At 41.3% G+C, this 16,756-nt stretch overlaps 1 protein-coding gene across 1 annotated transcript in view; it reads right to left on the bottom strand.

Moving 5' to 3' along the window:
- The window catches only part of MRPL48 (mitochondrial ribosomal protein L48), a 52,161-nt gene extending 35,796 nt beyond the window's left edge, over positions 1-16,365 (bottom strand). Inside the window, exons 1-3 of the mRNA XM_081798811.1 lie at positions 16,185-16,365; positions 7,623-7,675; positions 3,957-3,994 (exon numbers count right to left, since the gene is read on the bottom strand). Coding sequence (XP_081654937.1) covers positions 3,957-3,994; positions 7,623-7,675; positions 16,185-16,205 — 112 coding nt within the window. The 5' untranslated portion in view covers positions 16,206-16,365. The remainder of the gene's footprint in view (positions 1-3,956; positions 3,995-7,622; positions 7,676-16,184) is intronic.
- Positions 16,366-16,756: the final 391 nt, after the last annotated feature.

Below are 16,756 nucleotides of genomic sequence, written 5' to 3'. Positions count from 1 at the left end.
CCTGGGTGGCTCAGTGGTTAAGCAACTGCCTTCAGCTCAGGTCATGATCCCGGGGTCCTGGGATCGAGTCCCACATCGGGCTCCCGGCTCAGCGGGAAGCCTGCTTCTCCCTCTCCCACTCCCCCTGCTTGTGTTCCTGCTCTCGCTGTCTCTGTCTCTGTCAAATAAATAAATAAAATCTTTAAATAAATAAATAAATAAATGTCAGAGTTCCTAAGGGCCTGATCCTTGGGCCTCTTCTCTACTTGTTCTCACATGATCTCATTCATTGCCACGACTTCAAAAAAATCAACAATATGATGGCTTCCAAATTTACACTTTCACCCCAGACTTATGTCTGAATTCAAGATCAGTATATCCGGGGCGCCTGGTGGCTCAGTCGTTAGGTGTCTGCCTTCGGCTTGGGTCATGATCCCAGGGTCCTGGGATCGAGACCCCCAACGGGCTCCCTGCTTGGCGGGAAGCCTGCTTCTCCCTCTCCCACTCCTCCTGCTTGTGTTCCTTCTCTCGCTGTGTCTCTCTCTGTCAAATACATAAATAAAATCTTTTTAAAAAAAGATCAGTATATCCAGTGGGCTACTTAATATATTCTCCCCACAGGCACTCCAATTCAACATGTTCAAAGCCAGACTCAAAATCTTTCCCTTCAAACTGTTCCATTTAAGGCAGTACATTCAAAATAATTATATAGATATTTATCTCTTCATTGTAGTAGAAACATATTCACCATGGATTAAGTAATAAGAAAAAAAAAGATTATAAAACATTATATATCGGGGTGCCTGTGTAGCACAGCCAGTTAAGTGTCCGACTCTTGGTTTTGGCTCAGGTCGTGATCTCAGGGCCATGGGATCAAGCCCTGCATAGGGCTCAGCTCAGCACTAGTCAGCTTGCAATTCTCTCCCTCTCCTTCTCCTCTGCCCCACCCACTTGAGTTCACTCTCTCTCTCTCTAAAATAAAGCTTAAAAAAAATACAGTATGTATCATTTGTTCCCATTACTGCAAAACAAACAAAAATATCCACCTCTCTATCTACCTACTTACCTACTATCTATCTATCTATGGAGAGAGAAATATAAATGCCTAAAAAAAGACCTGTTAGGATATACAACAAAATGTTAAACAATAATCTCTGGATGGTATGATTACAGGTGATTTTTAATTTCTGTCTTCTTCAGCTTCTTCTTGTGTGTATGTATGTGAGTGTTTATTTCCCATATTCTTTAAAATGAATGCTTTTCACTTTTATAATCAGATATTCATAGTTTTGTTTTTTTTTAATCTCTTAATAGGATGCCATATGAAGTCAGGCTATCAGTTAGAAAACTTCCTTGTTTAAATGATTTAATTTAAGTCTACTCAAAACTTTCAGATCTAACTTACAGGTTATAGGAAGGAGATAGGAGAACATGTTCTGCAACACCACTAGGAAATAATCAGACAAATCAACAAGGGAGGACATTCTATAAGACAAATGGTCTGACCTAATCAAAAAGTCACTGTTATAGGAAAAAACAAGTGGAACTAGATTAAAGGTGACATAATAGTGAAATACAAAGTGTGAAACTTCACTGGGTTTGGGTTATAAACAACATCCACAAAAGACACTTTGGGGATAATTACGGAAATGGATAGAGTATGAGATGATATGGGAGCATTACTATTAATTTTCTTGAGTGAGATCATGGTATTGTGGTTCTTTAACAGAATGTAGAGAAAGTCCTTATTTCTAAAAATGCATACTGAGGTATTTAAAGATGGGTATCATGATGCCCAATAGAGAAAGCAAAATGTCAACAACAGTTGAATCTAAATGGTGGGTGTTCATCACTAGTGTTCTTGGGGAAAACATTCTTTTAAGACTATAAGCTTCCGGGGCGCCTGGGTGGCTCAGTCGTTAAGCGTCTGCCTTCAGCTCAGGTCATGATCCCAGGGTCCTTGGATCTAGCCCTGCATCGGGCTCCCCACTCCGCGGGAAGCCTGCTTCTCCCTCTCCCACTCCCCCTGCTTGTGTTCCTTCTCTTGCTGTGTCTCTCTCTGTCAAAAAATAAATAAAATCTTTAAAAAAAAAAAAAAAGACTATAAGCTTCCAAAAGGCAAGGACTGTATCCTCTCAATTTCGTATCCCCAGCACCTAAAACACATCCTCGTATAATAAATGTTTGTTGGAAGAATGAATAAGTAAAAAGCCCATATTTTGAGATGCTGGGCTTTGGGGCAGGTAGAAATGGTGATGCTCTACATACTGTTGCCATCTTCTGAAAAAATTAACAGATGTAAAACCTCTTCTGTACTGCCTGGCATTATGAGGCACTAGATAATTGTTAGTTTCCTTCTTTTTTGTTTTTTTGTTTTTATTATGTTACGTTAGTCACCATACAGTACATCATTAGTTTTTAGTTTTTTGTCTTTTTAAAGATTTTGTTTATTTATTTGACAGAGAGAAACACAGCAAGAGAGGAAACACAAGCAGGGGGAGTGGGAGAGGGAGAAGCAGGCTTCCCGCAGAGCAGGGAGCCCGATGCGGGGCTCGATCCCAGGACCCCAGGATCATGACCTGAGCCGAAGGCAGACGCTTAATGACTGAGCCACCCAGGCGCCCCACATCATTAGTTTTTGATGTAGTGTTCCATGATTGTTTGCATATAACATCCAGTGCTCCATGCAATACGTGCCCTCCTTCATAGCCATCACCAGGCTAACCCATCCCCCCACCCCATTAGTTTCCTTCTTGTTTCCCATTCCTTTCCCTTTGAAACTGTTTTTTTTAAGATTTTATTTATTTATTTTAGAGAGAGAAAGAGAGCGAAAGTACGAGTGGGGAGGAGGGGCAAAGGGAGAGGAAGAAGCAGACTCCCTGCTGAGCAAGGAGCCCCATGTGGGACTCGATCTAAGGACCCCAAGATCATGACCTGACCTGATCAAGACGCTTAACGACTGAGCCACCCAGGCACCCTTCCTCTGATACTCTTTAGGCAAATGACAGATGTCATTAAAATCAAACAACTAGGGGTGCTTCAGTGGCTCAGTCGGTTAAGCGTCTGCCTTCGGCTCAGGTCATGATCCCAGGGTCCTGGGATCGAGCCCCGCATTGGGCTCTCTGCTTGGCGGGAAGCCTGCTTCTCCCTCTCCTGCTCCCCCTGCTTGTGCTCCCTCTCTCTCTCTGTCAAATAAATAAATAAAATCTTAAAAAAAAAAAATCAAACAACTATTTTGAAATTTCTCACGTAACAGACAAAGCAGAAAGGGCAAGTAACTGGGTTGAAACAGACTGAAATTCATGGAGTTAATCAGATTGAATGGATATTCATTTTGGACAAAATACTACATGAAAAGCCCTTGCCTAGTAGATGATGGGCATAAAAGAGAGGTCTGAAATAGTAGCGATTATAACTATAATAACTAACTTAATGTCTTTTATCTCAATGAATCTTTATTTTTTTTAAAGATTTTATTTATTTATTTGAGAGAAAGAATGAGAGAGAGAAAGCACATGAGAGGGGGGAGGGTCAGAGGGAGAAGCAGACTCCCCACTGAGCAGGGAGCCTGATACAGGACTTGATCCTGGGACTCCAGGATCATGACCTCAGCCAAAGGCAGTCGCCTAACCAACTGAGCCACCCAGGCACCCATACCTCACTGAATCTTTAAATTCACTGTAGTTTGTACTATAATTATCCTCATTGTTTTAAGTGAGGAAAGCAAGGTATGGAGAGGTAGCCAAAGGTCACAGAGTTAAGTATGTGGGAGAGCTGGGAACCAAACTTACTAAAAGAGCTCTTGCTCTTAACCACCACTTTATATTCCTGCCCTTGTCCTATTCCATGTGAGAGGTGGAATGTGGTCCCAGCCACTCTTCTCAGAGACATGTTAGGAATCTTTCTAGACAAAATTATTACAGAGTGTTAGAGGGTCACTTAAAGCAAGCAGACCATATCAGGAAATAACCACATACCTGCAGAACAGATGGGATTTTCTCTTGAAGTGCTGACCCTAAAAAGAAGAGTATGTTGAATAAAATTAGAAACCCCTTATTTAATCTACACAGTTACCAAAACTTGTATGCTTCTCATTAAGGTGAAGTCAGTGCTAGATATTTCCTTATTCCTTCCTTCCCCTCTTTCCATAAACGTTATTAAATGCCTATTATGTGCCAGACATCCTGAGGATGCAAAAATAAGTAAAATGTCTGTATTTATGGTCAATTTAGGAGAGAGATATGTAAACATATGTGATCTATAATCTAGTGCTGATCCAGAACAAAAACTTGTACAAGATTTGGTAGAACACAAAGTAAAGTGTGGTCATTTCCACTGGGGGAGTAAAACCATTTGACCTGAGTTTTAAAAATGCAGAACTATTCTCGATTATTTAGCCTTAAGGAAAAGCATTCTAGGCAGAGGTATGAAAGTGGTATGTTCGGGGAACAGCAACCAGCTGGATATGAGTGTAACTGAAGCAGCAGGGAAAAGGGAGGTTAGTGAAAGAGGTAATCAAGGGCCAGGTTATAAGAACCTCATATGCTGTGCTAAGGAGTTTGGTATTTACTCTGTGTAGGCACTGGGAAGCTCCTAGCAGATTTTAAGCATAGGAGTGCTATGATCAAGTTTAGGTTTTAGGAAGTTAACCCTGGCAGCAGGTGAGCAATGAATGGGAAGAGGTGAGACTGAGGCAAGAGAACCAGTGAGGTAGTTCTTGCAGAAGCTTACAAGGAGGGTAGAGAGGAAGGAACAGCAATGAGAGCCAGACTGAATACAGAAGTCAAAGAATATGGAGGAGAATAATACGGCTCTGTTTGGCTCATTAGGTTATCAGAGTATTTTAGTTCAGCATCCTGCAGAAGTTTTGAAACTAAATTGTGGCACAACTTGGAGACAAGCAGATCTGTGATTAAATGCTGACTGTACCATTTCCAAACTGTGACCTTTGGTAAGTTCTTTTATATCTCTGTAACTCAGTTATCTCATCTTTAAAATGCAGATAATAATAGTATAATCTCATGGGACTGAATCTATCTTAAACTCTCTGAGCCAGTTTTCTCTTTTGTAAAATGATGTTACCTATATTTGTCCTGTATATTTTTGTAAAAATTAGAGAGAACATGTAAAATGGTTCTATAATAAGTAAGCGTGGTGCTATAGTAAGTACTTATTGAATAGCTGACTGATCAATGATGGGGAAAATAGATTACAATGTAAAGGAATAGTAGGAGAGAGGCTTCAATAAATGTAAAGGATTAAAGAAATCATGCAGACTCATGGGTGCCATGCAGTCCAGGGAGATATACAATTCATTGTTTTATATCACATGGCTGCTACATGTAAGACACTCAGTGATTATCTGCTGAATCGAGAAATAAACTACCAAATGCCTTTCCTTACCATTGAGAGTAAAACAGTGGGGAGTCGCAAACTGTATGTGCAAGGCAATGGAAAAAAAACTTGGGTTTGAATTCTAATTCCAACTCACATTAGCTATGTCATCTTAGCGCAATTAATTTACCTCTCTGGACCTCAGTTATTTATGTATAAAATTAAGATAATATGACCCATTTCAGCAGGTCACTGTGAGAATCTATTCACTCAAAATATTTATTAAATGCCTACTATGTGCCAGGCAGCATTCTAGGCTCTAAGGATACAGCAGTAAACTAGACTAACAAAATCCTTAGCTGCATGATGCTTATATTCTAGGGGGCAGGTAGGGAAGACAATTTAAATAACTTTACATATACATCTTTACAGAATGTCTCAGGTGGTGATACCTGCAACAAAGAAAAATGAAGTAAGGGAAGGGAATAAAAATTGATGGGGGGAGGGGGCACTATTTTACATAGGGTAGTCGGGGAAGATCTCTCTGATGAGATGACATCTGGGCACAAACCTGAATGAAGTAAGGGGGGGGTCAAGCCATATGGATACCATTTTTTTTTATTTTGTTTAAAGATTTATTTTATTTTTTTTTTAAGATTTTATTTATTTATTTGACAGACAGAGAGAGAGAGACAGCTAGAGAGGGAACACAAGCAGGGGGAGTGGGAGAGGGAGAAGCAGGCTTCCTGCCAAGCAGGGAGCCCGATGCAGGGCTCGATCCCAGGACCCTGGAATCATGACCTGAGCCGAAGGCAGACGCTTAACGACTGAGCCACCCAGGCACCCCAGAAGATTTATTTATTTGAGAGAGAGAGAGAGCGTGTGTGTGCGCGAGCGAGCACATGGGGGCAGGAGCAGAGGGAGAGGGACGAGCAGACTCCGTGCTGAGCATGGAACCCTGAGCATGGAACCAGACATGGGGCTCAATCTCATGACCCTGAGATCATGACCTGAGCCAAAATCAAGAGTCTGACATTCAACTGACTGAGCCACCCAGATGCCCCTAAATTTTAAGTAGGCTCCACACCCAACACAGGCCTTGAACTCATGACTCCAAAATTAAGAGTTGCATGCTCTACTTACTGAGCCAGACAGGCACCCTGAGCCATATGGATATCTAAGGGAAGAATGGGCAAAGGAGTAGGAGAGTCCTCAAGGACTAGAAAGGGAGCCAGTGTACTAAAGCTGAGTAAGTAGTAGTACACAGATGAGGGAACAGATTGTGTAAAGCCTTGTAGGATATGGTAAGGAGTGTAGATTTTATTTATTTTTTTTATTAGTTTCAGAAGTAGAATTTAGTGATTCATCAGTTGCATATAACACTCAGTGCTCATTACATCACATGCTCTCCTTAATGCTCATCACCCAATTATCCCATCCCCCCTCCCCTCCAGTAACCTTCAGTTTGTTTCCTAGAGTTAGCATCTCTTATGGTTTGCCTCTCTCTCAATTTTCATCTTATTTTATTTTCCTTTCTATAGATTTTATGTTGAGTAAGATGGGAGACCATTGGAGAGTTCTGAGAGAGAAATGACATAAACTAATTTGATTATTTTTTTTAACTTGATTATTTTAAAAATAATCATTCCGGGGGTGCCTGGGTGGCTCAGTCGGTTAAATGTCTGCTTTTGGCTCAGGTTGTGACCCCAGGGTCCTGGGATTGAGCCCCGCGTTGGGCTCCCTGCTCAGCGGGGAGTCTGCTTCTTCCTCTCCTTCTGCCCCTCCCCTGCTCGTGCTCACACACTCTCTCTCTCTTGCTCTCAAGTTAATAAATAAAATCTTTAAAAAGAGATTTTAAAAATAAAAAATAAAAAGAATTACTCTGATTTTAGTGTGAAGGACAGAAGAGAAAAGTAAAAGCAGTGGCATCAGTTAGGAGGCAGAATGATGATAGTAAAGATTAGAAGGAGTTTAGCAAAACAGAAAGCATGAGACCTGACACTGGAGCTGAGAAATGGTTTGATTCTGTATATATTTCAAAAGTAGAGCTGAGAGGATTCGTTAAAGAATTGGATGTAGAGGGACAGAAATAACAGTGTTAAGGATGACTCCAAGGACTTTGGCCTGGGCAACTAGATGAATGGAGTTGTCATTTACTGAGAATGGGGAAAGAGCAAGATGGCGGGGAGTTAATGTTTGAAATGCTTAATAGACATGCAAGTGGAGATGATGAAAGAAAAATGCTGGGTGAACTACCTAGCAGAATGCAAATATTAGCTATATTTAACCACTGTTACTAATATCCTTACCTTAAGAGAGAAAAGGCTGGCTTAAAAATGGTATCGTTCCTCAGACACAGCATCTACAGCAAAATAGCCACGTTAGGACAATTTTAATTATTCATAGCCTTCCAAGCACTTCTTCAAAAAAAGGCTAGAAACCCAAAGTACACAAACCGAAAAGGACCCAAAGCCTCTTGTCTAGCAAAGAAGCTATCCTTCAGTTAATACTGAATATGTAGGCAAACCAAGGTCATCTTTGCTCTTACTCCACCCACTACAGAAAATGCTAAAAAACAGAAGTCCCCCTTCCATGCTGCCTTTTTGTTGTTGTTTTTTACCTTATTTTCCTTTTCCAACGTGATCTATTTTTTTCTACTACCAATTAACAATTATGCATCTGCCAAGCACAGGCACCATGCAAGGGACTTTACTCTTTCCTAATTCTCAAACACTGCAAGACAATTTTACAGGTAAGACAACTGAGGCCCACAGAGTTTATATTCCAAGAAATTATAGCTAAGAAGTGGCTAAGGGGACTGTTTTACTCCAAAGGCTATGCCTCTGTTACAGGGCACTGTCTCAATAATAATAATGACACCAATATCAACAAAACAGTAATAATGAGAGGAGGCAGTAGCAGGGGCAGCTTCCCTCCCTAAGTTCCCCCCAATCCCACTCTTTCAAACTCACTCCACCCTGCTGCACTCGAAACATCAGTGGTATAGCTTTCCTATGGGAGCGTTTAATATAGAGGTCTTTTTATAAAGCAACTAGATAATAAACACTAAATGTCCTAAGGCTCCATGAAGAGAAAATCCTGTCCTCTAAGGGTAACAATTTAAATCCCTTCAACATGTATCTGTTAAAATCCTATTACACAAAAACAAAAGAAGGTCTGAGAAACTGTCACAGACAAGAGAAGCCTAAGGAGACATGATGACTAAATGTAATATAATATCCTGGATGGAATCCTGGAACAGAAAAATGACATTAGATTTTTAAAAATGAGAGAAATATGAATAAAGTATGGGCTTTAATTAATAATATATCAATATCAGTTCATTAATTATGAAAAGTCTACCATACTAATGTAAGATAGCAATAGGGAAAACTAGATGTGAGGTAGATGGGAATTCTCTGTACTATTTTTGCAACTTATCTGTAATTCTAAAACTCTTCTAGGGACGCCTGGGTGGCTCAGTTAGCCTCTCCTTCAGCTCAGGTTATGATCCCAGGGTCCTAGGATCGAGTCCTGCATTGGGCTCACTGCTCCGAGGAGAGCCTGCTTCTCCCTCTGCCTGCCGCTCCCCCTGCTTGTGTGTGTGCGTTCTCTGTCTCTCCGACAAATAAATAAATAAAGTCTTTTAATAAATAAATAAACAAATAATCTATTCTAAAATAAATTTTATTTTTAAAAAGGCTAGTATATGCCAACTGCTCTGTTGAATATTAAAGAAAATATAAAAACAAAATGTAACAACAAAGACAAACTTTGAAAATACTATGCTAAGTGAAAGAAACCAGTTACCAAGAGCCAAATATTGTATGACTCCATTTATATGAAATACCCATAACAGGCAAATCTATAGAGAAAGTAGATTAGTGGCTGCCTAGAGCTGTAGAGTCTGAGCTGGTGGGGATGACAACTAAGGGAGTTGGCTTGAGATTCTCTCTTTCCTTGTCCCTCTGCCCCTCCCCCCACACACGCTCACTTGCTCTCTCTCTTCCTCTCTCTCTAAAATAAATAAATAAATCTTTTAAAATATCTATATTCTGTTCACTCATCTCTATTCTGTTTGTCATGCTTGATAGATCTCGGGCCTGGAGGAACCTTAGACTCATCTGCTCTAACTCCAGAGAAGAGAAGTACTGGTCAAGGTATGCTGGTTAGAGGCTGGAACTCCTGTCTCCCAGGGCTCCTTGTTGCCTTTCCCGCCTTCTATGCTGGCCAATATTAGGTTAAACATATTGCACACATAATTACAAAGTCTTTTAGTATCTGATTTAATTGCAGTTTTTAGGATTGCCTATGCATTTTGCCCTTCCTTCCATCTACTCATATCCTTTCCAATCTTCGTGACCTCACATTCTCTGGGAGACTTTTCCTAAATTTGCTCAAACTGTTCCCTTCCCCTGCTCCAATTTTTTTTTAAAAGATTTATTTATTTATCTGAAATAGAGCATGCACGCAAGTGGGAGGCAGGGCATAGGGAGAGGGTCTGAGCCAAAACCAAGAGTCAGATGCTTAACCAACTCTGCCATCCGGGCACCCCCAGAATATATTCTTAAGTGGGTCACTTCATACAGAAGAGGAATTGAATGGGAAGAAAGATCTAGATGACACTGATTTTTTCCTCACTTTAATCACTCAGATCTCTGAGTCTCTACAAAAGCAAAGGATTTAATTACCTAAAAGCCAGGCTTAAGGGTTGACAACTTTCTGGAAGACATTCAAATTGTGGTGTGAACTCTCCCTTTCAGCTCTGGGAAATGTGCTTCCTCTTCCCTGCAATGCTCGGCATTATTTATCAGAACAAAAGTAATCTATTTTGGGACTATATCCACAAATACCCGCTCCTCCCAGTCAGCAAATGAAGAGCGGCTATAGCCCTGCAGCAAATAGAAGAGGAGGATGGTGATGCTAGTGAATGAATGAATGAGGACACAGCTGCCGCAGTGGGTTACAAAAATACTTGTGCCATGAGCTCAGGAGCCAAGAACAGGGGGACTGCACAGCTACCAAAGACTGAAGTCATGGGGCCAAATCTATACTGTCTGACTAGCTTCACACACCTGAGCCCCAGGTGAGTGGAGACAGTAGTGAGTCAGGGACCCATGAGGCAGGCAACTGAAAGCTGTTCTATAAGTATTAACAGAGTACATCTGTGTATTAACAAATATTTAAAATAGCAGTTACTATCGCTTATTGAGTATATCCTTTGTGCTCATCACTTTACACATACTATTTCAGTTCATCTTTACACTAATCCTCTGATAGAAGCATAATTGAGATAATTCCCTCTAATTTATAGAGGAAAAAACAGAGGCTTAGGAAAATTCCCCAGTTATAGGTTTGATAAGAGGTGCCAAGAATTCAAACCCAAGGCTGATTGAATCCAAAGCCCATGTGTTCCATTCTACCACACTACCTCTCCAAAGAGTAATACCAATTAGTGAAATTCATATGCTAATAATAATATCAATAATCCTACCATTTGTTGAGTACCTGCTATCTGCCAAACATTTCCTTTATTTTATTTATTTATTTATTTATTTATTTATTTTTTAAAGATTTTACCTATTTATTTGAGACAGAGAGAATGAGAGAGAGAGAGCATGAGAGGGAGGAGGGTCAGGGGGAGAATCAGACTCCCCGCCGAGCAGGGAGCCCGATGCGGGACTCGATCCCGGGACTCCAGGATCATGACCTGAGCCGAAGGCAGTCGCTTAACCAACTGAGCCACCCAGGCGCCCCTTTATTTATTTTTAAAAATATTTTATTTATTTATTTGACAGAGAGAGAGAGCACAAGGGGGGGGTGGGCAGGCAGAGGGAGAGAGAAAACCCGATGCGGGACTCGATCCCAGGACCCTGGGATCATTACCTGAGCTGAAGGCAGACGCTTAACCAACTGAGCCACCCAGGCACCCAAACATCATTTCCTTTAATCCTCACAACCATTCTGTGAGGTAGGTTTTTCTACCCCCATTTTACTGTGGGGAAACCAAAGCTCGGAAAGGTGAATTAATTTGCCTAAAGCACACAGCTGGCTAGTGGTGTTCTAGCTGACCTTTTCCTAAGTTCTTTCAAGATTGCTTTTGTTTATAGTTTTCCCTTTGGCCAAGTCTCTTCTTAATATGTTTAATAGGTTGACTGTCAGAGTCTGTCTTTGCACTGAGTCTTTATGGAACTTAGACCTGGGTTTGAATATCAAAACTTCCATTTTAATAGTTGTATGATCTTTGGCAAATCCCATAAGGAATACTTGGCCTCACATATGTATGATCTAATTTACATAAGATGACCAGAACTGGGACGAGCAAAAACCACTGAATTGTCCATCTTAAAAGGGTAAATATTATGGTATGTGAATTATATCTCAATTTTTTAAAAAAGAAAGAAAAGAAAGAAATATCTGGCCTTCTAGCATAACTGCTGGATTGTATTTCTAGGCCATAGTTGAGCTTTGTTAAGCCCTATATCCTACTTTCCTCCAGGGCTAAATTGTTTAGAAATACCTGTGGTTACCTAAAATGTTAAGTCCAATCCCCTACCTTCTCCCCAAGTCTCATCCCCATATTTCTCTGCATACTCTCCCTTGATCCAAGCCCCACTGCTTCTCTCCCTCCCAATTTCTTCTGGGACCTCTGGAACTTCAAAGATGTTCTCATTTTGGGGCCTCTGCACATACTCTCTCTTTTTAAATTCTATCATTCTTTACGTTTTAGTCATGTAGCATCCTCAAGAAAACTTTCCTTACTGCTCAGACTTACTTGGATCCTGCTGTTACACACTCACATGGCACCCAGATTATTTCTTTTGTGGCACTTATCACAATTAGTTAAGTAGTTATATGTTTAATTAGCCTGTCTCTTTTGCTAAGAATACAAGCTCCATAAAGACAGGAAACTGCTACATCCCAACATCTACCATACTCTCTGGCACACTGTGGGTGGTCAGTAAATATCTCCTGATTGAATTAATAAATCCCTCCAAACCTCACTTCCTTAGCTTTATTTTTTTTAAGATTTATTTATTTACTCCGGGTGGGGCAAAGAGAGAAGAGAGACAGAATCCCAAGCAGACTCCCCCACTGAGCGTAGAGCCTGACGAGGGGCTCAATCCCACAACCCCTAGATCATGACCAGAGCCAAAGCCAAGAGTCGGACACGCAACCAACTGAGGCACCTAGGTGCCGCTCCTTATCTTTAAAGAGGTTATAAAAATATTTACCTCATAGAATTCTTGATACAATTATATGTTAATGTATGAAAAGGACTTAGCAAGTGCAAGGCACATCATTAATGATCAAATTGGTAGCAGTGATGATAATGGTGGTGATCGTTCAGCTCATTTTTTAAACAATATGTACCCTTGTGTGACAGGTGTTGAAGGTAAAACCATAAACAAAATAGTAAAATATCCCTGTCCTGCAGAATTTACATCTAATAGTGACCAGGATATAGCCAACTTCTTGACCATTTTCCTGGGCTCCTGGACTCCCTGACCTTCTATGCATCCTGAAATTTGCGTCCTCCTATTTCGCATCTTATGTCCTCCTAATTCATGTCTGTTGGGTTTGTCATTTGCTTCAGTCCTCACTCCAGTTTGCTCATATGAACTCTGCTCCATGTTAGCCTTCAGTGTTTTCACTTGAAAACATCTTACTATGAGATCAGTCCCCAAGGTTGCTCCTTCTGGCATACCTTTTGTGATCTGCTCTAACTCCAGAGAGGGGAAGTACTGGCCAAGGTATGATGGCTGTCTCCCAGGGCTCCTTGTTGCCTTCCCTGCCTTTTATGCCGGCCAATATTAGGTTAAGCATATTGCACACATAATTACAAAGTCTTTTAGTATCTGATTTAGTTGCAGATTAAATTGTATTTCTAGACCACAGTTGAGCTCCCCTCCCTTAACCATATCCTGTGGTTCAGAGATATGGTAATCTCTGAGGAAAGAACAGTTATCTCAGGGTGAGTGACATCCAGACCTAAGCTAAATACTCCAGGACCATCCATTTTCTGTGTAAGGTAACTCATCAGGTGAGTCATTACTCATTCCCTGGTGCATTCTAACTTCCACAGACATCATCCTGCCATCCTGATTGATCAGTATGTTTTCTGAGGTTTGATGAATATCAGCATTATGGTCTTAACACTACTTCTACTTACTACTTCTGCTGAGCCAAAGAAGTATGCGATTCCACCCAGTTTTATTCCAGTAAAGCTGGGCTTTTCATTCATTTAAAATGTGAAAGGACTGTAAGCTAAAAACATCTTGGGCTCCCAAGGAAAGAGCACTGAGCTAAGAGTTTGAAGTTCTAGTCCCAGCTATAGCATGTACTTACATGTAATGTCAACTTTTGTTCAGTCACTGATTCACTCAATATTTATCAGGTACCTACGTCAGGCCAAGTACACTGTAGGTTGGGTACATATACATATAAAAAAATATATAGTTGCCTACCCTCAAATCCTTCTAGTGAAGACAGTAGATGTGCAAATTATTTATTACATTGCAATGTGAGATCAGTGTAACGGGCTGTATAGGAAAGGGAAGGATTGGCAAATTGGAAGGTCAAGGAAGGTTTTCATTCCTCATTTCACAGATGAGGAAAACCAAGATTACCAAATTAATGAAATGTGAAATACTCAAAAAAGGAAAAGCAGTGGGGTCTTAGGAAAGATAGAAACAATAGGCTCCAGTCTCAGCTCTATGGCTCACTTAAATGGCTGTTGACCTATTAAGAAAAAAAGCATTCATTAATTCAGGCATTCAGTAGGACATCTGAGAACTATTATGTACCAGACACTGCCAGTAGCTTCCATTTCCTCATTTGTTGTGCCTACGAAAATCAAATGAAATTATGAAAATGAAAGCGGCATATAAACTGTAGAATATTCATATTCCTAAAAAAAAGAAAAAAATAATATTCATATTCCTGCATATATAGTCCTTCACACCTTACAAGTACTATTATTTACATTATCTTCCATAATTGCTACAACGATTCCAATGGTGGCATTATCATCTGCATTTTACAGATAAGAAACTGAAGCACAGGGGCACCTGGGTGGCTCAGTTGGTTAAGCGACTGCCTTCGGCTCAGGTCATGAACCCGGGGTCCTGGGATCGAGTCCCACATCGGGCTCCCGGCTCAGCGGGGAGCCTGCTTCTCCCTCTGACCCTCTCCCCTCTCATGCTGTTTCTCTCTCTCTCTTTCTCTCAAATAAATAAATAAATAAATAAAATCTTTAAAAAAAAAAAAAAGAAAAAGAAACTGAAGCACAGAGAGGTCAAATAACCCACCTAAAGTCATATACATAGCAAGATATAGAACCCAGGTCTGATGCAAATCCCCTGGGGTTTTTTTGTTGTTTTTTTTTTTAAGATTTTATTTATTTATTTGAAAGAGAGCACAAGCAGGAGGAGCAGCAGAGGGAGAGGGAGAAGCAGGCTCCCCATGGGAATCTGACCTGGGCTTGACCCCAGGACTCCAGGACCATGACCTGAGCCGAAGGCAGACACCTAACCAACTGAGCCATCCAGGCACCCCCCTGGGTTTTTCTTACAAATGTAAAGTATTAACACTTCCAGACAGGCTGGACAAAGATGGTCACAAGACTACATATGATTAGATGCCAAGAGATAATACCAGGTAGCTCAGAAAATAAACAGTCACTTTAGCCAAAGTAGTCAGAGAAGTTTTATGGAAAAGATGAGACCTGAGCTGGGTGTTGAAGGATGGAGCATTTGGATAGGTGGTGAGAAGGGTGAGGGCACTTCAAGTGAGGGCAGAGGGGAAGAATAAAATCAGTAACAAAGGCAGGCAGCAGTGGCATCAGACTTGGAGAGGCCCTATCTGCCCTTTTATCTTTAGGTGATGCCCTAATGACACATTCACATGGACTCTCCTGTAGTATGGAAGGGTGGGAAACAGTATTCCTTGAAAACTTATGCCTCCCTTTCAGCAGTCCTCAGAATCAAAGCAAATAGAGCAGGAGCATGGAGTCACCAATCTGACCATCTTTAACAGTGGAATTTTGAAACTTCCTGATTTTTTTTCTATTATCCTTTCACCATATCTGGCTAAATTCTCATAATTAAACTAAGGTGAGTATTAGTGAGTTATTTCATAAAGTAAGGCTTAAGCCATTAAGGAAACAAGCCTAAAGATATTCAGGGACCACCCCAAGATAACTACTGGTAGATCCATGAGCAGCAAAGATCATGCTGACCTATATATCATGGACATAAATATTCTACAATTAATGCCTAAAATAAAATTTTAACATAAATTGCTGAAAGTAAGTCATCATTCTGAGCACCATTATACAACCAAAAGAACACAACTGAAATCTGTTAAGAGGGAAAGGGAAGACCAAGGAATGCATTTATCGCGATTCAGACGGTTTTACTGCAGTCGTTTAAGGTTTTGTAAGTAAAAATTTAGTATATTACCCTTTTCCTATCGCTAAGTAGCCTCACATCCCAATCAGGTCACGGAGTCAGAATGGTATACTTAGAAAACACTCTGAAAGCGCAAAAATAAAATGACCCGCTCAAGGTCAGACAGATTATCCGAGATTCCCACTGCGGGGCTCTTCTCTTTCCAGGCCAATGGGCGGCGAGGGTGGCTGGTGGAGGGGGCTGGGCCCACGGGTAAGCGCCTCCGAGTGCGCCCGGAAAGGAGTGGAGGGAACACAACCCTTGACTACAAGACGCCGCGTGTGCTGCCGGGAGAGCCTTGTTCTCGCTGGTGTCTCATACCCGGATGTCTGCAGAGGCGGTGATAGCCGGGCTGCCACCTCCCAGCTCTACTCTCCCCACCACCTCCGCCGCGCCCAGCGTGCGTGGAACCTACATTACCTTTCCCAGAGCTCCGTTCATCCTTTGCTGCTGCGGCCGGTAACTGTATGTAAGCTGAAGACCCGCCCAACCTGCAGCGATCCCCGGGCGTCTGAAAACACTGACGGAACGCCTCAACCGTGTCCAGTAACAATATGCGACCGAGACGCACTCAATCCCCGCAGCACCTTGGTTCCGGTAGCTTCTGAGACTCAGTAGCTAGAAAACTCTCCAGACTCCGCCCTCGCTACAGCTTAAGTGTCACCTTCACAGCAATTCTTCCAGGCAGAATTAATTGCCACCTCTGTGTTGTCCCCATGCTTTGCACACGATTCTGCTATGTCAACCACCATACTGTGTATTATTTGTTACTGTCTCTTTCACATGTTTGACTGTGAGTTCCCCAAGGACTGAGATCCTGATTAATTCATTCCAGTAGCTAGCACAGGACATGGAGATCAGACTTCTAACCTTGATTTAAAAGCTGATTGGCCCTAAGTGAGCTTTTCTGACAGTCAATTGCCTCATAATAATTGATAATAACTACTTTCTACTGACTGACCATTATGTGCAATGCATTATGCTCAGAGCAT

Source organism: Leptonychotes weddellii, chromosome 11 (assembly GCF_054177405.1).
Source record: "Leptonychotes weddellii isolate Sample4059 chromosome 11, ASM5417740v2, whole genome shotgun sequence".
NCBI lineage: Eukaryota > Metazoa > Chordata > Mammalia > Carnivora > Phocidae > Leptonychotes > Leptonychotes weddellii.
This window is presented reverse-complemented; position numbering and strand designations above follow the sequence as displayed.